The sequence below is a fragment of the Moschus berezovskii genome, chromosome 12 (assembly GCF_049115385.1).
Source record: "Moschus berezovskii isolate FMDL1 chromosome 12, NW_MosBer_1.0, whole genome shotgun sequence".
Classification (NCBI taxonomy): domain Eukaryota; kingdom Metazoa; phylum Chordata; class Mammalia; order Artiodactyla; family Moschidae; genus Moschus; species Moschus berezovskii.
In genome coordinates, this window is record NC_142471.1 from 91112952 (window position 1) to 91137015 (window position 24064).

Sequence of the window (24064 nt, forward strand, 5' to 3'; positions counted from 1 at the left end):
AATACTTTTTACCATTTATTTTTATTTGAAAGTTTTCCCATGTACATATACTTAAAGATATATATCTTAAGGGGAAAAACCCAGGAAAGTAAGAATACAAAAGAATATTCTTACCTAAGTAAAAGTTGTTATCTCAAACCCACAACAATAGTCAGATGTCAGAGTGACCTATTAGAATCAGCCCCTATAAATTCAGACATAAGAAAGCCCCACTATCTGTGCTAATATTCAAATTGTACCTGATGCGAAAAGATTGGGGGGCCTATAAATTCTAGAAATTATATAAATTATCACATTCACAAATGGTATAATTATCCACATAGAAAATCCAAAAGATCAACTGAAAATTTAATAAAATTTTATTTTTATTTTATTAGAATATTTTTTTATTTATTATAAGAAGTTTATCCAGGTAGTTAAATACAAGATTCACATATAGAAATCAATAGCCTTTTTTATGCATCAGATAAAACTAACCAAAAAGTATAACTTAAACACACACACATACATTCAAAATAGCCACATTTCAAAGTACACAGGAATAACATAGAAAAGAAACATCTCGTACTTTTGTGACAAAAATTATACAACTTTATTAAAGAATATAAAATAATATTTGAAAAAATGGGGAGATATACCGTGGTATAAAGATTTCAATTCTTCTATAAATTAATATCTCAATTCAGGGAAATTCCTATCAAATTGCCAGTGGATTTACTCAACAGCTTATTCTAAAATTCACCTAGAAAAGATATTTAAATAGAAACAAGTGAATTTTTATACAGAATGAGGGTGACACTGTTCCATTCAAAGGGCGATAGAAATGACCCCTGAGTGGGAAAGGATGGTCCACTTCACTAATAGAGAAATGCAAAGTAAGATAACAAGATAGCTTTTGTCCTTAGATATCTTTGAATAGCTAAAAGATAATTTTGGGGGGGAGAGAAACAAAAACTCACAGATACTGTTGGTGGAAGTTTAATTGGTCCAGTCTTTTTCAAAAGGTGATTTGGCAGATTAAAACCTTGTGCAAATAATTCCCTGGTGGTCCAGAGGTTAAGACTCCATTTTCCAGTGGAGGCATTGCAAGTTCAATTCCTGGTCAGGGAACTAAGATCCCATATGCTGCACCATGCAACCAAATGTTAAAAAAACAAACAAAAATCATGCATATGATCCAATCCAGTAGTAACAAGGTAACTTTCAGAGCTGACTCCAGAGTACATGTAAACAGCCACCCAAAGAGCCTGATCAAGCATGTTATGTAGCACCAAGTCTTTCCAGCCCCAAACTAGAAACAATTCAAGTGCTCATTAGGAAGACAGTTTTGTTTTTTTAAACATAGCACAGCCATCTTAGGGGATACAGTGCAATAGTTTAAAAAGCAAACCAACCTATTCCTATCGACATTGCAAGAACTTGAAGATGACTATGCACTGCAAGAACACATGTTCTATGTAACAGTTTATGTTCAAAATCTGTACATAGTTGTGCCCATACATGTGATTATAAATGTACAGAACGAACACAAATGGTGAACTTTTTTCTGGGACAAGGATTAGAGATGCAGTGAAATCAGAGAGGACTCCAGCTTCCTCTATTTTGCTTGAAATTTCAAGATGAAAATGTAAGCCTGTATTAATCATGTAGTTTTAAAACTCTCCCTGAAGTTAATGTGGCAATTTTTAAATTTAAGCACATTTTCCTTTCAAACATATTCATTTAAAATGTGTATCTCATCACATATCTTTATTTTATAAGGGCCTGAATATTTTTCAACCTTATTAAAACCATTAGAATATTTTCAAGGTGGGGGAGTGGTAGGGTTGTCTGTTGCCATTCTGGTTTCTCTATATAAGGACTTCAATCTCTATGTTATCACTGCAAGAAAGCGTCATTTCAGCATTAAGGCGCAGCAGTCTACATTCTCTAAATAATTCTAAATAAATCTGATATCGAACATCAGTGCTGCATCAGAAAACACAAACTTGTAGAATGTCCAACGAAATACAAATATTGCAAAACATCAAGGATCTTTTGGAAGGGTTATGGCTCCAGTGAAGAACTGGTCTTTTTGTTAATCAGGAACCTTACTTTTGGATTCTTTTTCCAAAACTCTATATAGCTTTGCTGGGGCATAAATTTAAAAGCGTTCCATATCTCATGATGATGTCTTGGAAAGCGTCTGAAAATTGGGACCACCACAGCTTCCTTATAGACATATGATATTTGGTTATTTGAAAAGCCATCGAGACAAGATGGAACATAGTCACATGCCCAAAGGTTGAAATTTCTTGAAACGTGTTGCCTTTTTTCTGGGGAGATCTTCTTACGTCCCAAGCCCTGGAGAAGGATCACAAGCAGATTAGAAGGAAGATATTCAAGGCCACAAAGTTTGGAGGTCTTTAATAAAACCACCTCCACGACATCTTGTGTTTAAATGACCACTCTTAGAGTAGGCATCCTTTATCAACTTGTGGGAGGCTATAAATTGACACCACCTCCTGATTCTCGCAGCCTTCCACTCCCACCAAAAGGGCTGGGCTTCTAGAGACACAGAGGGCTGAACCAGAGAGACCCCAGCCTGGACAGCCAGGAAGCCCGAGTAGGTTCTCTACACCCAGGCGGCGGTATCTACCCCAGGCTGCATTCCCAGCATTCAGTGGGAGGGCTCTTACTCCGAGAGATCCGAGGATTCTCTCCCATCCTGGAGGATTCCCAGTGAAGGAAGCAGCACCTGGGTCTCTACCCACAAGCTTCCTCCTCAAATCTTACTAATGTGGCCATTAGAAAATTTACAAATTACATGTGCAGCTTGCATGTCTATTTCCACTGCACGGTGCTGTGTTAGCCACCACTAACAGCGCTATCAGGCTTTGCTTTTTTCAGTGATGGGGAAACACCGTCTCTAGGAACAAGATAACTGCAATTAGTAGGGACTCCTTTATATCATGAAAACTCCCCATCCGTTCCTCTGACGCCTCCTTATGGGTCCTGGCTCTGCCTCCAGAGACACACATAGGAAATCCCTCCTTCTCATGACAGATCTTCACCAAAAAAAGCCTACAAATCAGACAGTTTATGGGAAAGCACTTGGATAGGCATGAAATTCACAAAAACCTGGGCAGAAGGGAGGCTGGTGTGGATTTTGAAAGCCACATGGGAATTTGATAATTTTACGCATTTTTTTTTTTCCTGGTAACCTGTTACAAGGTTTTAATTTTATTACAATTTTGAGGCCAGTCCTCAATCTTCACCAGGTCTCAGAAAATCAAGAGCCCTGATGTCACTGTTCATTTTTTTTAGCAATGTGAAGAGAAATACTCACAGAGTCAAGGTAGAACCCAGAGTCCTGAAAGCTGTGACGATTGTCGTGAGCAGAGAAGGGGAAGTTGTTATTTACTGCTTGCTGGAAAAGAGCGAGGGCAGAGATAAAAAGGCAACCATCAGAACCACAGCAGGCTTCCAGAACCTGCCTGCAGTGGCCTGGAAGGGAGATGGAGAAGGCAAGTTGACCTCTAAGTGAGAACTAAACCTATCCACAGCGATGGAGCAAACAGCACAGGGGCGAGGGCTTAGGTGTGTACATCAGCTCAAGGCTTTGAAACTCTACTTCATTGCCAGCTTTCTTAAAATTATAACAAGTTCTCTTTAAAATACCTTATTGAGAGATAAAGTCAATAAAATACCTTATCAACTTTCAATACCTGTTGAAAGTCAGTAGGCATGGAATTGCAGGCTGGAAAGGAATTTTGAAGCCATCATATTCATCTGGCCAATAAGGATCCTAGTAGACCAGAGCTCTCTGGTCCAGGATGGCTAAGTGTGAAGTCAACACTGCTTCTACCTCTGGCCACTTGCAGCCCCTTAAGCTGCTCATGAACTGGCCAGGGAGGTAGAACATGCGTGTTAAGAGCTCTGTCCATAGAGGAGTAACTTTATCGTCTGGCCCAGGAGGTAGTTCCTTCTAGAGAGTATTTGAGGAGCCAAAGTGAGCAATTATGAAGTGAGGATGCTGCCAGAATGTAGGGATCCAGGGAGAGCTAGTGAGCAGTTCCCTCCAAGCAGTACCACCCCCTTGGAGAATCAGCGGGGCATGTGGCCAGCACCTTGGACTCACCTTCTCCCGCACCTTGTAGATCGGCGGAAGTTTCTCCTCCACTTGCCGAGATAAACGTGGACTATGGCACTCTTTCAACATTGTACTTGTGATGGATTCTGGTGTCTTTTGTGTTAGTCCAATGTGAGGGAACTGGAAAAACAGCACATGCCTTGATTAAAACCAGACACATCTGAATCTCAAAGCCAAGTATCAGGGCTTCCTCTGTAAAAGGATTAAAATGCAATTTGGGTGCTTCTGGCATGCGATGGAAATGGCATAATTTTCGTAATTTTCAAGTATCCTTTCCAAGACAAAAAATACCGTCATGGCCCAAGGCCACCACTGCCGTTGTTTCAAGTTACAGGGGCCACCCTGCTGCTCGGAGCCTGGAAATGGTTCCGTGGCCTGGTGGTGGGGGGGGGGTGTGGTCCCACGAGAGGGAGCCAGTGAGCTCCAAGGAGACAGACTGTGTTATTTGAGGCCTTCCTGGTGTTCAGGGAGTGCCCCATACTTGGGGCCAAGAATTCAGCCCACGTTCCCAGGGGTGAGCCAATCTCCTGCGGGTAGGAGGTGCACCTTAGGGCACGGGAAGGTGAGAAGGGTCGCTCTGAGTCTCTATAGAAAATGTAGAATGGTAGAAGGTGGGAAGATTATTTGGATGCCAGGGGTGAGCTGGGAGTGGGCTTTAGTATCTCCCTGTGAACAGGAGGGAAGGAAACAGGACTGGGTCGAGGAAGGTGGTCCCAAAGAAGGTCTAGACCAACCCCATAGGGAGCTCTAGACACGGAGTGTCTTCTCAGAGTCGGCCTGATGGAGTGAGAGGACAGACCCTGGTGTGCTCTTGTCCATCAGTCACTGGGTAAGAGAGGAAGGGGGAGGACCCAGGAAGCAACTGACCTTGAGGAAGCAGCTCTTTTCAGCCAAAGAGTATCTAGGGTTGGACCCCTCACCCCCACAAAGCCACACTCTGAGCAGCTAGGCCAGGAGTCCATTCCCAAAGAGGGATGCGGGTTCTGCTTAATGGCCACTGTAACTCACCCCAATTTTACATAAACAGCACCTCTTAAAAGCCACTCCTACAAAGTGGCCTTTGAAGTGGCGATCTCTAGGAGAGAAATATGAATGGAAACTAAGATACAAGCAGAAGGCAAGACCCCAACTCTTAGCGAAAATTCTTGCAAAGGGAGGTAACATAATGTAGGGGTGGGTCACAGACAATAGATTCAACGTCCCTGGGTCCAATCCCAGCTCTCTCTACTAGAAGGTCAGCCTTCCACAAGAGACTTAATTTTTCCACGTCCCAGTTTCTTTATCTGTAAAATGGGGATAATAATAACCTACTTGATAGAGTGCATGCATGCTAAGTTGCTTCAGTCATGTCCAACTCTTCCCGACCCCATGGACTTTAGCCTACCAGGCTCCCCATCCATGGGATTCTCCAGGTAAGAATACTGGAGTGGGTTGTCATGCTCTCCTCCAGGGGATCCTCCCAACCTGGGGACTGAACCTGCATCTCGTGTGGTTCCTGAATTGCAGGTGGATTGCTCACCATTGATCTACTGAGGAAGCTCCACCTGATTGAGTAGATGTGATTAAAAGAGAAAAATGCATGCACCCAGAGAGTGTTCACTAGCTGTTGACAGGTTCTATTCTTGCTCACAGTTGTCCCCTCCCTTATCCCCAAACCCACTGTCACACCAAAGGCCAGTTCTTCCTTGTATTCAGGATTATAATGACATTGGTTAACACTGTTGTTTTCTCCCATTCCTTCTCAAGTCATGATATAACTGTACATATAACTATGGTGTTTGTTTAACCTCTGCACAAGAGTGCATTTAGTATGCTACTATTTATGTCAAAAGGTGGAGAGATTATGTCATCTGTATGGTACACTCAGTGGGGCATTGTTGGCAGAGAAAATGAGAAGCAATGGTTTATATGACACATAGCAACGTGGAAAAGAAGAAACAGAATGAGATCTGTAACCCGACACCATTTACGGAAATAAATAATCCATGCACACAAAACAACACTACATAATTTACAAGAATACATCTCAGTAACAGAGCTCCCATTAAACACGTGTGAGTGGCTGGCCATGGGGTGAGCAGAGCAGGAACAGGGATCAAGGGCAAGGAAGCGACCATGTGAACCAGCTAACATTGTATGGACTGGCCCTGCTATGGATGAAAGACAGGGTCACTTTGGAGAAGGGCACCAGGGAAGAGGAAGGCTTCCTTGCCGTTGTTTAAACATTTCTTAACTAAGTGTATCTATTACCTTGTCTCATTTTCCACAACAAAAATAATCATCTTCATTTTTGATTAGAGTTGTAATACTTGCTCATGGTTTTAAAAGTTCAGACAATAAAGAAAAACACAAGGAAGGAATTCCACGCAGATTGCATCGGGCTTCCCAGGTGGTGCTAGTGGTAAAGGACCCTTTGCCAATGCAGGAGATGTAGGAGACATGGGTTCCATCCCTGGGTTGGAAAGATCCCCTGGAGGAGGCCATGGCAACCCACTGCAGTACTCTTGCCTGGAGAATCCCATGGACAGAGGAGCCTGGTAGGCTGCAGTCCATGGGGCCACAGAGAGACGGACACAACTGAAGCAATTCAGCACGCACACAGGATTGCATTGTAAACGTGATTTCAAAAAATTACAGATACCTTAAAAATTATAACAGTTAACTTTCAGGAATTCCCTGGCAGCCAGTGGTTAAAAAAACAAACAAAAAAAAACAAACCCAGTAACTTTTGGTTACCCTCTCCTTCCTCTTCTTGTCATCCCAGATAAAAAAATAACAACAATAGCTTTCACATATTCCTTCATAAACACCTGTACCTGCAAAGGGGACTGACACTGCGATACAAACACTGGACCATAGAACTCATACTATTTTGTACCTCGCTTTCCTTTTTCCCATTTTTATTGGAGTATAACTGTTTTACAATATTCTGTTAGTTTCTGCTGTACAACAAAGTGAATCAGCTATGCTGCTGCTTCTGCTAAGTTGCTTCAGTCATGTCCGACTCTGTGCGACCCGATGGATGGCAGCCCACCAGGCTCCCCTGTGCCTGGGATTTCCTTCTCCAACGCAGGAAAGTGAAAGGTGAACGTCAAGTCTCTCAGTCGTGCCCGACTCTGTGTGATCCCATGGACTGCAGCCCACCAGGCTCCCCCGTCCATGGGATTTCCTTCTCCAATGCAGGAAAGTGAAAAGTGAATGTGAAGTCGCTCAGTCATGTCCGACTCTGTGACCCCATGGACTGCCACCCACCAGGCTCCCCCATCCATGGGGTTTTCCAGGCAAGAGTACTGGCATGGGGGGCCACAAGCATACGTGTATCCCCTCCCTTTCGAGCCCCCCTCCCACTCTCCCACCCCACCGCTCCAGGTCGTCACAGAGCAGCAAGCTGAGCACCCTGTGCTCTGCAGCATAACCTGCTTTTCTTGCCTCAAGTTGTTCTTCTTGTAGTTCAGTCACTCCATCATGTCCAACTCTTTGCGACCCCACGGATTGCAGCACACCAGGCTTCCCTTCCTTCACTATCTCCTGGAGTTTGCTTAAATTCACCACTTAACAATACACCGTAGAAATTTTTCCAAAGTCAGCCTATCCATTTCTAATTCATTCTGTATTATATATACATTTTTTAATGTTTTTAAAGCAATTTTTAAGTAAGTATAAATAATACAAAGGGCCTTCAGACTCAGAGCCTTTCCCTTTTCTCTTCCTCCAATCTGCTTTTCCAAGTTATGGAGCATCAGGACATGGGTAGGGAGTTTTTCTACATCTAGAAGGGTTCCTCTCACCTGCTGAATGACGACTGACTTGAGTTCATTTGTATTCTGCAATACTATGGACGAAATCACTGTAAAAAAAATGGCTCTAGCATTTTAATTTCACTCTTTTAAAATATATATTTAATGGCTATAACATGATAGCTGTGAAATAAACCCTTCTGTTAGATATTGTAACCGTGAAATATAGCTTTTTAACTAGTTGGCGGTGAAATTTTTGCTGCATTCAATCACCCAGTGACTGAAATATTAAACAGGAAGGTGAACGTGTGTGCAGAGTGCCTTTTCTACTCGGCAACAGCCAGATCACCACCAGCAAGGTCAACTGTGAAATGACTGTCACCTCCAATGTGGCAATTACTGTCTCCCAAATGGGCTGCTGCTGACGCAAAGCCAACAATTTCTTCAATTTTCCCAACTTGTCCACAAGTGACTTAGGGAAACCTCATGTCAGCACCGTTCTGTTTATTGTCTTAGGTGCCGGCAGCAGGAAGGAGGCCCACACCGCAGGCTCTGGTTAGACTTTGGGGAGATAAAGTCTCCCTTCTTAAACTGGTTCCTGGTACACTCCTAGGATCCCCAGTAGGAGACGCCATGCTCTTTCTCGACTTCTCCCTTATTATAGAACACTGGCGTAGCAACATGGCTGGTTTAAAAAATACTTCCCGAGGACTTCCTTGGTGGCCCGGTAGTTAAGACTTCACACTTTCAGTGTTTCTGCTGCAGGGGACGTGGGTTCAATCCCTAGTCAGGGAACTAAAATCGCACTAAGATTGAGGCTTGGTCAAAAAAACAAAACCAAAAACCCTCTTCCAACTCCCTTGCAGCTAAATTGGTCACGTGACCCTTGAAATGAAAGCCTAAGTCTGTGGGTGGGGCTCCTGGGAAAGCAACTGTTTTCTCCAGGAAAAGGGCTAATGTAGCTGACAGGTGCCTTCTGTCTTTTTGCAGTTCGACTTTCTCCTTATTTACCTGCCTGAGCTGACACCACACTGAGGGTGATAGGAGAGGCTGAGAAGAACCTGGGCCTCCAAAGACATCCCAGGGCATCCGTACCAGCCCTGAACTGCCTCCTTCTACGCTGGTTGTTGATTCCAAGCAGGGCCCTGGGGCCTCCAGGCCCAAAGCCGTTCTGTGTACCCCCCATTTCTTTAATGACAGGAAATAGGCTTCCTTCAGCCTCCAAGACTTCCCTGAGTTCTAAAGGGCAGACTCAAGCAGTTGTTAATTAGGGATGGGAAGGGATATGAGACCAGGGAGAAACAGGAGAAACAACAGTGTAGCCTTGGGGCAAGGTCCTGGGTCCCCACTAAGGGATGCACACCACAGTAGCTTTGAGCTCTTCTGCAAATACTGAAACCCCTCAGGAGGGAGAAGTCAGTGGTTAACAGCACACTGTTAACCATACCATAATGGTATGCAGCCCACAAGGGCATCGACCTCAGACCGGTTGGACCTGAAGGTTGATGATGCTGACTTGGGCTTACCTCACCGCCAACCCATCAGAAGGATGTCCACGAGCTGCTCACGCCCTGTTTGAACCATTACTATAAAACTTCTCACGATCCTCTCCAAGCTGGGACATACGTTTTCAAGGCAGGGGTCCTCTGTGTCCCCCTTTGCCTGGCAAATTATAAAGTTATCCTTTTTTACTTCACCCAAAATCCTGTTTCTGAGATTCAAATCAGCACCAGTGCACAGAGCAGCTGAGTTTTCAGCATCACTGATACTCGAGGAACACAAACCCTTTTCTGGTTAAGGCTCTGTAGTCAGCTTTTTATAATAATATTCAGTCAAACATCATCCCGATACTGTAGATGATAAAAGAGGCCAAGCTATTTAGTCTGAGAAGCTTACGCTTGTTTCTTCCCGACCAGTTACTGTATGTAGTTCACACTATTTCCCATCTTACTTTAGATGCCAGGAAACTCAGAGTCAAATTTGTTTGACTCCAAACATCTATTGTTTAAGCCATATGGCCTGCATATCTATGTTATATATTTTATATTTTTTCTATTTTCTGTGTGTCTATGTTATATATTTTCCCCGTCTCAGCCTCTTAAAGTATATTTAAACTGGTTCTGAGGTTTTATTTTTATATACTTCATACTTTATTTTGAATATTTTCTACTCATTACTTTAAACCTTTGTGGAATGGAGCAGGGTATACAACAGGAAAGGATATAAGTATAAATATATCTCCTTTGGGATCAGCAGGGGATTGGTTCTTCTCATCCCAGATTGTGTACCAAAACCCAGGGATGCTCAAGTTGCTTAGTTTCCCTTTATATGCATGGCTTCTGCATGGTGGACACACATACTTGCATCACATATATACATACATATTATGTGTATAACAGCAACAGTGCTTCCATGCTTTATACTAAGCACCTTCGTACCAACTGTCTCAACCCTCACCATGGCCTCTAACCTTGGTATATTATGCTTCCATTTAACAGATTAAGAGACTGAGATTAAGCCTTCAGGCCCCAATTTTCCAAGATATTTTCCATTTTTTTCCTTTTAAACAAATCTTTTAAAAAAATGACTACGTACTACTGCCCTAAAAGAGGTTAGCACCACTGTCTTCTGTGATACAACCAGTGGGGGAAAAGACAAAGATACCAGGTCCATGGAATTTATACTCTAGGAGGGAGAGAAAAGTCACACGTATAATAAATTACATAGTATGCCAGAAGACGCCTGCGTGCCTGCTAAGTCACTTAAGTCATGAACAGCTCTGTGTGACCCTGTGGGCTGAAGCCTGCCAGGCTCCTCTGTCCATGCGATTTTCCAGGCAAGAATACAGGAGTGGGTTACCATGCCCTCTTGCAGGGGATCTTCCCGACCCAGGAATCAAACCTGTGTCTCTTATGTCTCCTGTATCGGCAGGTGAGTGCTTTACCACTAGCGCCACCTGGGCAGCCCATGTCAGAGGATAGACGTTATGAAAAATAAAAAGAAAAAGCAGAGAAACACAGCACTTACTACCTCATGGACATTCACAAGATACCAGGCGGCTGAGTGGTTTATGCACAGACTAATTTCATCTGATCCTCCAGGAATCGGATATGAGATTCCCATTGCACAGGTGAAAGGACTGACTCGGATGAGGGGATCTGTCAGACGTCATACTGTGGGAAGTAGCGGCGGTAGGATCTGAGCTCAGTTCTGTGCCTGACACGCCCCTGGGGCCGGAGAAAGGTGACAGAGGGCATCACCCTTCTTACCCATCTTCCGTCCTTGTCTAAGGCTGGGTTGAAGCGTCTCCCTTTGACCATTTTGTGCAGGAAACTGAAGGGGGCTGAGACTGGCGCTCTTATCCCTCCATGGCCTCATGAGCTCCACGTCTGGGAAGCCACTCCTCCTTGCTCCCCGCCTCTAATTCACAGGCTCTACCTGGAAGGGAAGTCCGGGAGTGGTCCCTGTTGTCATAGCATCAGAGCCCACCTGTCACAATGGGGCAGGAGCGCAGGTCCTCCAGCCACCCGAGGACTCCTGCTGCTCCGCAGAGTGTGAGCCCCCAGGTCCCGAGTGAGGAACCCCACACACAGGCCAAACAGGTGGGCACCAGACAGTCCTGAGACAGTGGCCCACTCCACACCCTCCAAATCCCCGAACGGACGACTTCTGCATCGAATGTCTTCATGGTCACCATCTGCACCAGCCTCTTGGTTTTCAGAGAAGTGAGCTGACTCTGCCTTGTCTACAGACATGGCATGATACCGGGTCAGGACCCAGGTCTCCCCACAGGCTCCTTTCACGGCTGCTTCACTGCCCAGGTGGGGCTCACTCACTGCATGTTCACCATGCTGCATGCAGCTGAGACCGTGAGGAAGAGGCAATCATGAGTAATGATTCAGCGCCAGGGGCTGTGCTGAGTACTTTTCACATGTTTTATGAACCGTTGGTATTTATAAATGAGGAAACAGGGCCTTGTACCCAGTGGACGGGGTGCCAGGTCACAGGACATCTCCAAGGCTCGTGAGTCTTTCCCAGGGCCAACTGGTCTCCCTCCAGGGCCCGGACACGCAAGTGCAGCCTCACTTCTCAGTGAGGTGATTTCCGCTTCCCTTCCTTCCTTCCTTCCTTCCTTTCTCTTTCTCTTTCTTTTTCATTCTCCCTTCCTTCCTTCCTTCTTTCTCCATTTCTTTCTTCATTTCTTCCTCTCCCTTCCATTCTCTTTTTTTAATGCTCTGTCTTGACCATTCTCTGGGCTACTCCATGTAAAAGTAAGAGCATGCATCTACAGGAGACTGCCAGGCTCTCTTGGTAGGAAATTGTGTCCTCATCCCTCTCTTCTCCTAATCACGGCCAGAGTGTCCTCACAAGAGCTGCGTGTCAGGGACACAGGACCTCTCCTCTGGCCGGCACTGAGGGCCCGGGGCAGTGGGCTCCTGATGAGATGCCGCTGGTGGAACATGGACTGGACCGGGCAGGTGTTAGTAACCCCCTCCACTTACAGACGGGGGAAAGCGAGCCTCAGAGGCGAGGGGACTCAGTCACAGGCACACTGCTAGTCCGTAGAAAAGTCCACGTGAGAACCCAGGTGTGTCGAGGCCAAATTCAATGCCAGCATCAAACAGGATTCATTTCACTGCACTTCCCCGACCCTGTTTGAATTAATGGGCAGCGAATTTACTAGGATTGCTTTTCATTCCACTTTTTCCATCTGCATGAAAGCGGGTCTGACTACACGCCCACCTGTCAGCCATGATCCCTCCCCATGGTGAGTCTGGCAGGCCGGAGGGTCAATGACCCCTGTCACGTGCTCCTCTGCTGCCCCCCCCCACACTGGACGCCCTGCTGCAGAGCCCAGCACAGATGGGGAGGAGCGATGAGGGCCGAACGCAGCTTCCCGCGCATCCCAAGACTGAGGGTAGAGCAATGAGGAAGGAGGGAACCAGAGACAAAAAAATCTAAAGCCAGTGCCATTTCCAACACAGTGTTCTATGGGCATGCGCTTCGTCTCCACCGACAGAGGACAGAGCAGAAAATCCTCTAGATCTGAAGTCTCATCTCTAAATATAGTCTCGTCTCCTCTGTAATTTAGTCTTCTGCTCTATTAAGCAAGGTATATGATCGCTGGTTAAGGTGTCTTCCAATTTCCCCCTTTTGAATGATGGTTTAAAATTCTCAAAAATGTGTCCAAGAAAAATCAAAAGTGAATCAAGAAACCCCGGCTAGGAAAAACGAAATACGGTTTTTCTTCATCTGGGATTTCCGAGCGGCAGATTCGGGTGGAGTAGTTCGTTGTTGTTGAGGTTATTCTTTTCAGAGGTTTGAATTACTGGGCTGAACTTGGAGACCCACCATGCTGGAAGCAAGTCCTGTAAATACACAGGGCTCTCAGATCCCTGGGGCTGAGAATACCAGAGGGTTGAGCCCCGTCCTGCCTTGGGTCTTTGCACTTGCATGGTTCTGCTCAGAATGCAATGATGCAAAACCACCTGTTAGGGCGGCTGTGGGGGCAATGACAAGCACATGGCTGTGCTCACTCACTCAATAAGCGCAGACTGAACACCCACTACGTGCCAGCTCTGCGTTCCAACAGCACCAAGACGATCGCCAAGGCCAGTTTTTCATAAGTGGTAAATCACGGGCGGTTTTTTTAAATGTCAGGAATATACATTCAGTTCAGTTCAGTCGCTCAGTCGTGTCCGACTCTCCGCGACCCCATGAATCACAGCACGCCAGGCCTCCCTGACCATCACCAACTCCTGGAGTTCACCCAGACTCAAGTCCACAGAGTCGGTGATGCCATCCAGCCATCTCATCCTTGGTCGTCCCCTTCTCCTCCCGCCCCCCAACCCTTCCCAGCATCAGAGTCTTTTCCAGTGAGTCAACTCGTCGCATGAGGTGGCCAAAGTATTGGAGTTTCAGCTTTAGCATCAGTCCTTCCAATGAACACCCAGGATCGATCTCCCTTAGAATGAACTGGTTGGATCTCCTTGCAGCCCAAGGGACTCTCAAGAGTCTTCTCCAACACTACAGTTAGCATCCACTATTTTTAGGTCAATTGTAAGTCAGAAGTGGGGCCTCCCTGGTGGCTCAGAGGTAAAGAATCAGCCTGCCAATTCAGGAGATGTGGGTTAGATCCCTGGGTTGGGAAGATCCCCTGGAGGAGAAAATGGCAACCCACTCCAGTGTTCCACCTTGCCTGGAGAGTCTCCTGGTCAGAGGAGCCTGGCAGCCTACAGTCCATGGGGGTCACAAAAGGGTCAGACACAACTGAGTCACTGAACGACTACAACAAATCATGGATTTGCCAACACATCAGATGACCAGGACCCCGAATTATTGATTAACCAAAAATTATTTTCAGTGAGCCATCTGCCACATTTTTGCCTAATTGTTCCATCCAATGTATTTTTAACACAGCAGCTGTTTGCATACTTTGACTTTTAGATCCTTACATCCAAAGTGTTAAAGACCTTATGAAAGGCAGCTGTGTCTCTTCCCTGTGTTTTCAGCGCAATGTGCCATTCCTTGATTTAATTAAGGACTTGCCGTCTTTTGCAGGAGAGAAAGAGGTGGAACCCCGAGTATGTTTTCACACATGCCTCTGCCATGTGCCCACATGTGCTGCCCCCAGAAACTCTCAGACCTGCACACACAGGCACACTGCAACTCATCATGACACCAAAGGAAAGATTTTGCCTCATCATTCATATCCACGCATCCCGGACAATTTAACTAGCATGTTGGGGGGAAATCTGAGTCATCTTCACATTCATAAAATGTTGAGCTCTGAGAAATTCTCCAGCATCTGAATTATAAAACACATTTTCGTTTCACTCTGCAAGGTAAACTATCTGGATTCTTTCTGCAAATGGGAACCGAATTGAGGTGACTCCATTGTATTTTTCTATTAGTTCACGATTCACACAGAACTAACGGAAATTACAACGGGTACGCAACCTATTTGCATACCACCTTGAAAAGTACTCAGGCGTCGGTAATGTGAAGCACTTTTTTCCCTTGTTTTACCCTATCTTGCAAACTATCTGGAAAATTAACTGCATCTCTCTCCCTTCCACTCAACAATTCCTGGATCAAGACAAGTAAGACAAATTGAAAGACAAGAAGAAGAACTTGACTACCTTGGGAGTTTGTTCAGTTGAGAGGTAGAAATAGCAACATTTATAAAAACACTTGACTCCACTGATACACACGAGTCAGCGAGGATGTGAGACATTGCCCAGGTAATGACAATTTTTGATAACCTTGCTGAAACATGAACTGCAATAAGCTTTTCAAATCGTGTCTAGAGAAGCTTTTGCTTGATTGATAACTTGGAGAATTGGTCACTCAAAAAATTGCTGCAATCTAGCAAATTGTACTGGACACAGTGAAGGTCACGGAAGAACTGTCACCGTCCTCGCGAACCTGACTCTGCTGGGGAGACAGACATTGCACACAGATAACTGGCTGTAACTGGGAGAGGTTCCGGGGTGCTCAAGACCACATGACAGAGGGACCTGCCTGAATCTGAAGGGTGACTAGGCAGGTAATGAAGAAATGAAGCGAAGAATGACTTCAGTGAACCAAAGGGAGAAGGAAGCACGTGTCAGGTGAATGGAGAGCCTGGTAGAGGCCCTGATAGCGGACAGAGCTTGACTCTCTCAGGAAGCAGAAAGGAGGCCAGAGGATTGTGCAGGTTGGAGCTGATGGTGGAAAAAGCAGGAAGCAGGCCACTCAGGGCCTCCAGGTCGTCTGAGAGCTGGTGGACAGGCACTTTGCCCTCTGTGACCTTGATCAGCTGGCCAATGTCAGCAGCAGGCAGAAGCTCAAGGAACAGGTGACAGCAACATACCAGTTGAGAGCTTTGGCTTCTTTAGGAAAAGCACCTGAGAAATGAGAGTCGCCATTAAGAGTCAGTCAGTAGGTGTGCCAAGTTTATGCTGTCTCCAAATTCTGAAAAAGACAGGCAGAAATACTTAGTGTGATTCCTGTTTCTCCCCGGGCTGGGTTGGTTACTCCTATTTTCTCTGTGTTCAGTGTTCGTTGAGGTTTACATCAAGATGTGATGCTATTATTTTCAACCCCTGGAAAGTGAGCTGCTTTTGTCCTCTCGCAATGTGAATGGGACAGTCCTCTGAAGACATAGAATAAAAGACAGCAGTAATTACAAGTGCGGTTCAACACAGAGAGCCCTGGAATGGAAAATGCCAGCCTCCACCATCTTAAAAACCAAGAAGCCAGATAAATATATATTTTGCAACTGAAGAGAAAATGAACAGTGTCTTGGAAGGTGATGGAAAGTTCACCTCTATCCCATACCAGGAGAGGAGAGCAGAGACAGGTCCCCCAAGGAAGAAGAGGCCTGTTCAGTTCAGTTCAGTTTAGTCGCTCAGTTGCGTCCAACTTTTTGCGACCCCATGAATCACAGTACGCCAGGCCTCCCCTGTCCATCACCAACTCCCAGAGTTCACTCAGACTCACCTCCATCGAGTCGGTGATGCCATCCAGCCGTCTCATCCTCTGTTGTCCCCTTCTCCTCCTGCCCCCAGTCCCTCCCAGCATCAGGGTCTTTTCCAATGAGTCAACTCTTCGCATCAGGTGGCCAAAGTATTGGAGTTCCAGCTTCACCTGTAGACCTTTCCAAATCTCCTCTCTCCTCTTATTGTGGACCATAAAACATAATGGAGATTTCATCAACTTGGCAGCAAGTTGCGAACTAATAAAAGAGCCTTGTTACAAAGACGATAAGAAGACAAAGTCATAAATGACAGACGTGGGCTGAGTCCTGGTGTTAGGCACCGCTTTCTCCAGCTCAACAGGAATCCAAGCTTCATCAATTCAGTTAATCGTGTGGATGACCACCAATTTGTCCTTTCTTTTTCTATTCTTTCTTCATATTCCAGAGTATTTCTGTTCACAGGGAGTCCCTTGAGAAGGCAAGTAGGAAACCTACACAGCATCAGGTCTTGTGATGTTGCCTTTTACATATAGTCTCTCTTCCCCCTCTACCTTCTTCAAAGTTGGCTATGAGGTAAGGAACCTCCCCACCCCCGCCAAGGCCTCACTGCTCCAGGTGTGGTCCTTGGACCAGCAATCCTGAGCATCACTTGAAAGTTAACTAGAAATGCAGCATCTCTGGGCTTCCCTGGTGGTGCAATGGATAAGAATCCGCTTGCAAGGCAGAGGACATGGGTTTCATCCCTGGTCTGGGAAGTTTCCACATGCCACAGAGCAACCAAGCCCATACACCGCAAGTACTAAGCTTGAGCTCTAGAGCCCACGTGCCGTAACAACTGAAGCCCGTGAGCTCCTAGAACTCCTGCTCCGCAGTAAGAGGGACCACCGCAACGAGAAGCCCGCATGCCACAGCCAAGAGTAGACCCTACTTGCTGCAGCTAGAGAAGTCCACACAGCAATGAAGACCCAGGGCAGCCAAAAATTTTAAAGATTTTTTAAAAAAAGAAATGCAGAATCTCAGGCCCCTGCCCAAACCTACCGAATCAGAATCTTCATCTTTTATAAGACTTTGGGTGATCTGTGTTCACCTAAAGTTTTAGAAGCACCACCCTAGAACAACACGAGGCCCTTGTCAAGGTTTGAGATTTTCTCAGTCCCTCCATGAAAGGACAGTGGATTCAGGGCACCCGTGGCCCTTTTGACCTTGTACCTACAGATATGCCCTTCAGCCTAATCCTTGGACAAGGATCACTGCGCTTTTAGACTTTTAAAGATTTGGAAACCGAAGTAGGAGGTTAAAAGGGTTTCTATCTGAGCTCAGCTTGGTGCTCTGTGATGATCTAGAGGGGTGAGATGGGGGTGGGGAGGCTAAGGGAGGCTTGAGAGAGAGGGGATACATGTATACTTAGCGCTGATTCACGTTGTTGTAGAGCAGAAATTAACACAACACTTATAAAGCAATTAACCTCCAAATTAAAAAATTTAAAAGTCTGTGCAAAAAAGTATACACAGCTTGGGGTTTGTAAAGTACTTTTAATAAAGATTTTTACAGGATATTCCTTCATTGCAAATGAAATGTGAAATGTCACCAAGAAAATAAAGATAAATAAGCCAAGGAAATAAAAAGGGATTATCTTATTTATCCAGGAGGTTTTCTCTCAGGCGCTTAAGACCTTTCTGGTGGTACCACTTCATCCTCAGTGTTCCTTCTGATTGGAAGCAGTGAAGTGGGACATTCCCCCCACCCAGGACCCTGAGACACACGCTGTTTCTTTGCACAGTTACATAAACAGGCTGCAGTGTGGTCATCTTTCTGTTTCATTTCGATTCCTGCCCCATTGATTCAACGGTGTCTCAGGAAGATGAGAGTAAACCAAATTCACGGTTCTGCCTTGCCACAGCCCAGTCGCTGAGACGGTGGGAGAATGACCACATCAGGACTGTGCGCCTAATTAAACACTTAGTCAATAACCTGCTCCCTCTGGACCCAGCCATTTGCTTTCTCCATTGTGGGAACGAGATAACTGGGCGGTGAATGTGGGTAATTCATGCAGGAAGAGCTCATTTCAGGTGAGGGCAGATTGACTGGAATTAGTTATCTCAGCATCGGTGCTGGAGAAGGCGGAGAGAAAGTGTTGTGTTTCCTCGGGTGATTCCAATATTCCTTCACAAAGGTGAGGCAAGGACCACGTCCAGCTCACCAGGGGCACACGAGCGTGGACCGTCTAGAACCGCATCCTAATGCGCAGGTGTGTAACTGTCTGGGATAGGCTCAGAGATTCAGGGACAGGCCGGCATTGCTATGCACGCAGCTCATGGCTGCAGGAGCCCTCTAATTGTTTTGCAGGGAGATGAGAACTCGGTTTTATCTGAAGTCTCAGGACAGCTTATTGACTGCACTGTCTGGCTGTACAGCACATAATAGCATTGTTAGAGGAAATGTCAGCAAAGGCGCTGAAGGGTGGAAAAACATGAAATCAAATTTCTCACATGACAACGGTTTGGATATTTGTTGGGCTTTTGCTCCCACCGAATGGGACTGAAGATTCTTTTCAGGCTGATTCGATCAGACACCGCATAGTGTTTGTCCAGCGAACCCACCCTGCGGTTAACACAGTTTAACAAGTCATGTCTTCCTCCTCCTCCCAGAAAGAAGACTGGAACAGTTGGACACATTACCAGTCTCTGCTCAGAGAAATCATTTTCATAACATCCCGAGCCTCCTAAGACGTCATGTTGTATTCTTCCATCAGCCATCTGCTAGGGGAGACGCATCCATACGACATCTTCCTCCGCTGGCATAATTAAAAGAGATTCTCTGCGTTCAAACGCTGTGTTACATTTACATTCAAAGTTATTTAGCTCTCTCTTTGCCCTTGCCCTCAAGGAATTGTGGGAATTCAACTTAATAGGCTTTTAATGGTTCTGTGATAACTGTGATTATAAACTGTGAATCGGATCGTGGGAGCATCGAAGTTCAGCTGCATCTCATGCAAAGACATCACCGTTGCTTTTGATCCTTGGTTGATATTTGGTTTCCAGTGTTCAGACACCACCATCTTTAAAAAAAATAATGAAATAAAAGGCAACTCATTTGCTTCACAATTGCTTTGATAACAATTTAAAGCCTTTAAGCACACATTTTCCTTTTGATATATTAGAAGTATTTAGAAACACATCCTGTTGCTAAAAATTCAATTTCAAAGTCTACAATTGTATTTCCTGCTTCCTTTTAGAGGGAAGATGATGGGTTTATTTAAAACACATGCAACATGTTGGACACGTGCACACACACACACACACACACACACACACACACACACGCACGCATTCACACGTACTCACACGCTGCCTTCGACCTTTCACTGCCAAATATTTAGAAATAAATTTTTACTGCGTTCTCTGAACATCTAATTACTGCTTTGAGGCAAGTTAATGAAAATATACTTTTCTTTAAACATGTTGGCTCTACTAAATGAGCCTCTCCTTGTGAATCCACAGATGAACCGATGGTGAGCCCCCTTGAAAAAAAGAGGCTTTCTGATCATTGTTGCCAGATGTCTCAAGCAAGCCTGCCAAGCTGGGGCCAGAAACACAGCCTTAAAATAGTAGGCACAGAATTGCACCATCAGCCAATTAGGGCCCTTAGAGCAAATTAGCTCTCTTTTCCCATTGGCCAAAGCAGCTTGTGCAGGGACAGCCTGGGGTCAGTCCAGCCAGTATCCCCTACTCTGACCAATTGTTGCTGGCATCCAAAAAGGCCACCAGGAACAGTCAGCCCCCAGTTTTAAAAAACAGCCTTGCTGAAACCCCTCGCTCAATTCCCAGGAAGATCCCCATGGTCATCTCTGGAGAGCAGGGCGTTGTCTAAGGCAGAATAATTCCAGCGGGTAGAATAGTTCTCAATGCCACAACCCTCCCAGAGTTGTCCTCTAGAGAGGAGGTCTCACTCTCAGGAAGGGAGCCATTAGCTACAGGCCCTCCTTGAGGGGAAATCAATGAGATTGTTTCAGTGGAAAATCCACAAGAACGAAAGCTGAGTGCTTGAGCAACAGAGAGCACAGCGCTGTGCTATCCACTTGGAGGTTGCCTTCACCATCGATTTTAAAAGAAAGTCATAGGAAGCATCGCACCCTTAAAGACCATTTCATCTGTAAGGAACGAAGGACCACTGGAGCAGAGTCTCATCTACAAAGGTCGGCTCTTGGCAACATGTGCCCCGCTGGGCAGCCAGGAGCATTTTAGACACTGTCCACCGATGCTGCCAGCACTGGCATCAGGACCAAGAATTTAAAAATTACCATTGGCAGCAAAGAGTGATTTGGTTGCAATAGCTCCCCCAAAGCCTTAAAAATATCCATATTTATGATCTAGTAATTTTACTTCTGAGAATTTACCCCAAGAAAACACCCGCACATTTGCACAAAGATGTGTCCCTAAGTATGTTCATTGCAGGACTTGCTGGAGAAAAAAACCGAAACATAAAGTTAAACCCAATGCAGTCATGAAGACATAGAATGACGCAGAAAAGCATTTACACTGCATCGCACAGTCAAAAGGGAAGCAAGCACTTCTATAGGGTGATCTTCTTTTGTAAAAATATACATACTCACGAAAATGGAAGGTTACACCAAAATTTTAGGATTAATTGAATTTCCTATTTTCTTCACTGGGCTTTTCCAAATTTCCAGGGTGGTGTTTTTAGTCACTAAGTTGTGTCTGACTCTTGTGACCCCATGGACTGTAGCCCTCCAGGCTCCTCTGTTCATGGAATTTTCCAGGAGCGAATATTGGAGTGGGTTGCCATTTACTTCTCCAGGGGATCTTCCCGACCCAGGGGTTGAACCCATGTGTCCTGCTTTGGCAGCTGAATTCTTTACTGACTGAGCTACCATAATGAGCCTGTATTGCTATTGTGGCCAGAGACAAAGCTGAAAAACTTATTATCTATTTGAACAAGGCTGGCTCTGCTGGACCTTTGTTGCTGTGTGGGCTTTTCTCTAGTAGCCCTGAGTGGGGGCTACTCTCTAGATGGGGTGTGCCGGCTTCTCACTCCACTGGTTTCTCTTGTCTCAGAGCACAGGCTCTAGGGACAGCCGGCTTCCATAGCTGTGACTCCTGGGCTCCAGAGCACAGGCTCAGTAATTGTGGCGCATGGGCTTAGCTGCTCCGCAGCATATGGGATCTCCCTGGATCAGAGATTGAACTCGTGTCCCCTGCATTGACAGGCAGATTCTTTACCATTGAGCCACCAGGGAAGCCCAAGACTTCTGAAAAAGAAGGTATAGCAAGACAGTTCAGTTCAGTTCAGTTCAGTCGCTCAGTCATGTCCGACTCTCCGTGACCCCATGAATCACAGCACAGCAGGCCTCCCTGTCCATCATCAACTCCCGGAGTTCACTCAAACTCATGTCCATCGAGTCGGTGATGCCATCCAGCCATCTCATTCTCGGTCGTCCCCTTCTCCTCCAGCCCCCAACCTTTCCCAGCATCAGAGTCTTTTCCAGTGAGTCAACTCGTCGCATGAGGTGGCCAAAGTATTGAGTGAGTTTCAGCTTTAGCATCAGTCCTTCCAATGAACACCCAGGATTGATCTCCTTTAGAATGGACTGGTTGGATCTCCTTGCAGTACAAGGGACTCTCAAGACAAGTCATGCGTAAATCAATGTCTTGCGAGAGTTCAAGAACCAGACTAGGAGAAGGGCGTGTAAATGAAGCTATAAAACATACAGAATCAGCAGTGTCTGCTGAGCGTGGAGAGTGCTAGATGGACTATGTTCAAATCATGAATTTACATGTGTCCCAGGAAAGTGTTTTACAGGCTATCGTCCACATTGCACTAGATGCTGATGCTTACCACAGTGTTATCAGAGGTTCATTCTCTAGAGGGCCCACGGCCTGAACGAGGAATATTTCCACATTGCCAAAGAAGCATTGCATTCCACCCTGGTGGCAGGCAAAGTCCCCCGCCCCTGTCAGCTCCCATGGAATCCACTTTAATAAGCTTTGCATTACAGAACATAAAATCATATAAAGCTTAAAATCTGCAGAGGCATGATATCTGGGCTTAACCCAGACTTTTAAGAGTCAGATCTTGAAATCAAACAAGGAGGAATAATGAAGTTCCAAGTTCCAGCCTTAGCCCTGCTGAGATCTTTAAGCAGGAAGGCTAGGATATGCTAAAATGTCTTCAGCATCTTCTGAATACAATCTGAAACTTTCAATGCTTCCAACTCAGGAATCAGACCCTAAATATGTAGATCAGGTCATTGTGGGGTAGCCCTTCTCTCCATTATTGAAAAGTTTTTGCCACGACTTCTTTTGACAAGGGGCTCAAGGCAGGACCCAAGGGCACTGGCCAAGGGATTAAGATCAAGTCTCAGTTCTCAGGACCAGAGTTAATAAATTCCATATCTAGTTTATTCCCTTATTAATCACCCTATCAATATCATTAGCATAAAGTTACATGTTTTTCTGTTAAAAAAAGATAGGCATTTTCATCCTGTGTCTTTGTTGACCATGTTTTCTGGATTTTAGTGTGGTTGGACTCTTTGGTTGAAAAAATTGCCAACCTCTATTCTAACTCAGTCCAGTTGGAGTAAAGCAGACATTTCAAAAAATTTTAAGTGCATCTAGAAGTGCACCACTTCCATCGTGGTCCAGGGGTTAAGACTTCACTTCCAATGTAGGGGGTGTGCAGGTTTTGATCTCTGGTCAGGAAGCTAACGTTTCTACATATGTGGCCAAAAAAAACCAAAATATGAAACAGAAGCAATGTTGTAACAAATTCAATAAAGACACTTTTTTTTTAATGGTCCACATTTTAAAATATCTTTTAAAAAGAAGTATATCTAGAATTACCAGTTGTCTGGTCTCTAAGTCAAACTTTAAAGCAAAAGCCACTTGAATGCTAACACCTCAATATTTCCCTGTATTTCTCAATACTCTCAATATTTCTCTGCAGGACAAAAATCCCAACACTTAGAAATATACTGTTGTTCAGTCACTAGATCATGTCTGACTCTTTGGGACTTCATGGACTGTAGCCCACCAGGCAAGAATACTGGAGGGGGTGGCCATTTCCTCCTCCAGGGGATCTTCCTGACCCAGGGATTGAACCCACGTCTCCTGTGCTGGCAGGTGGATTCTTTACCACTGAGCCACCTGGGAAGCCTGCCTGCCATGTAGTTAGGTGTAAATAAACATTAGCTCTTTTGTGACTATATCTTACTGGTCCCCCAAAGTGCATGAATTTTGTCAAGAGGCCCGTGGGACCTCAGTGGTGATGAGAGCAGAAGGAGGGGCCTAGGAAGTCAGAGGGGGCAGGACCAGAGCTAAGGACTGGCTCTGAGGCTCTGGAAGTCTGTCCAGAGAGTAAGGGCTCTGAATGTAAAGGAGACTGTGGCAGAGGCAGGTGTTCTCCAGGCCAAACTGAAGAGCCCACCAGGACGACATCCTAATTCCCAGGCTTCTCTGGGACTCCCCCAGGCCCTGACCTTGGATTTTGCCTCTCTTTCTTGGCTCAGACGTCAGATCAGCGGCTGCGTTGGCATCCATTCTTCTCGTGACTTTGAGGTGATGGGCCTGTGAGGGGGCTGAGGAGTACTGAGCAGGAGGGATACCAAGCACCCCACCCAGAGCCTGGAAGCCTCAAATGCAAGTACGGACTCTGTACAGCTTTGCTAATGGAAAACCTCGCTTTGGTCTGAATTGAGGTCTTCCAAGAAAAATCACC

The 24064-nt window shown here is 45.5% G+C and overlaps 1 protein-coding gene across 1 annotated transcript; it reads right to left on the bottom strand.

Annotated features, from left to right (window-relative positions):
- Positions 1 to 2046: 2046 nt before the first annotated feature.
- Positions 2047 to 11189, bottom strand: TEX36 (testis expressed 36). Its single transcript, XM_055424285.1, has 4 exons — positions 11139 to 11189; positions 4121 to 4252; positions 3329 to 3409; positions 2047 to 2343 (listed from the first exon to the last, which is right to left on the bottom strand). Exons 1-4 carry the CDS (start codon positions 11187 to 11189, stop codon positions 2047 to 2049), a joined length of 561 nt encoding a protein of 186 aa, XP_055280260.1.
- Between the last annotated feature and the right edge of the window lie 12875 nt (positions 11190 to 24064).

Excerpts from the sequence above, each read along its gene's own strand:
- TEX36 (XM_055424285.1), bottom strand. The coding sequence starts at position 11,189 with ATGGTCAAAGGGAGACGCTTCAACCCAGCCTTAGACAAGGACGGAAGA. Across the intron at positions 3,410-4,120 it reads TCTACAAGGTGCGGGAGAAG|CAAGCAGTAAATAACAACTT; the intron begins GTGAGTCCAAGG and ends GCTCTTTTCCAG. Across the intron at positions 2,344-3,328 it reads CTGGGTTCTACCTTGACTCT|GGCTTGGGACGTAAGAAGAT; the intron begins GTGAGTATTTCT and ends ATCCTTCTCCAG.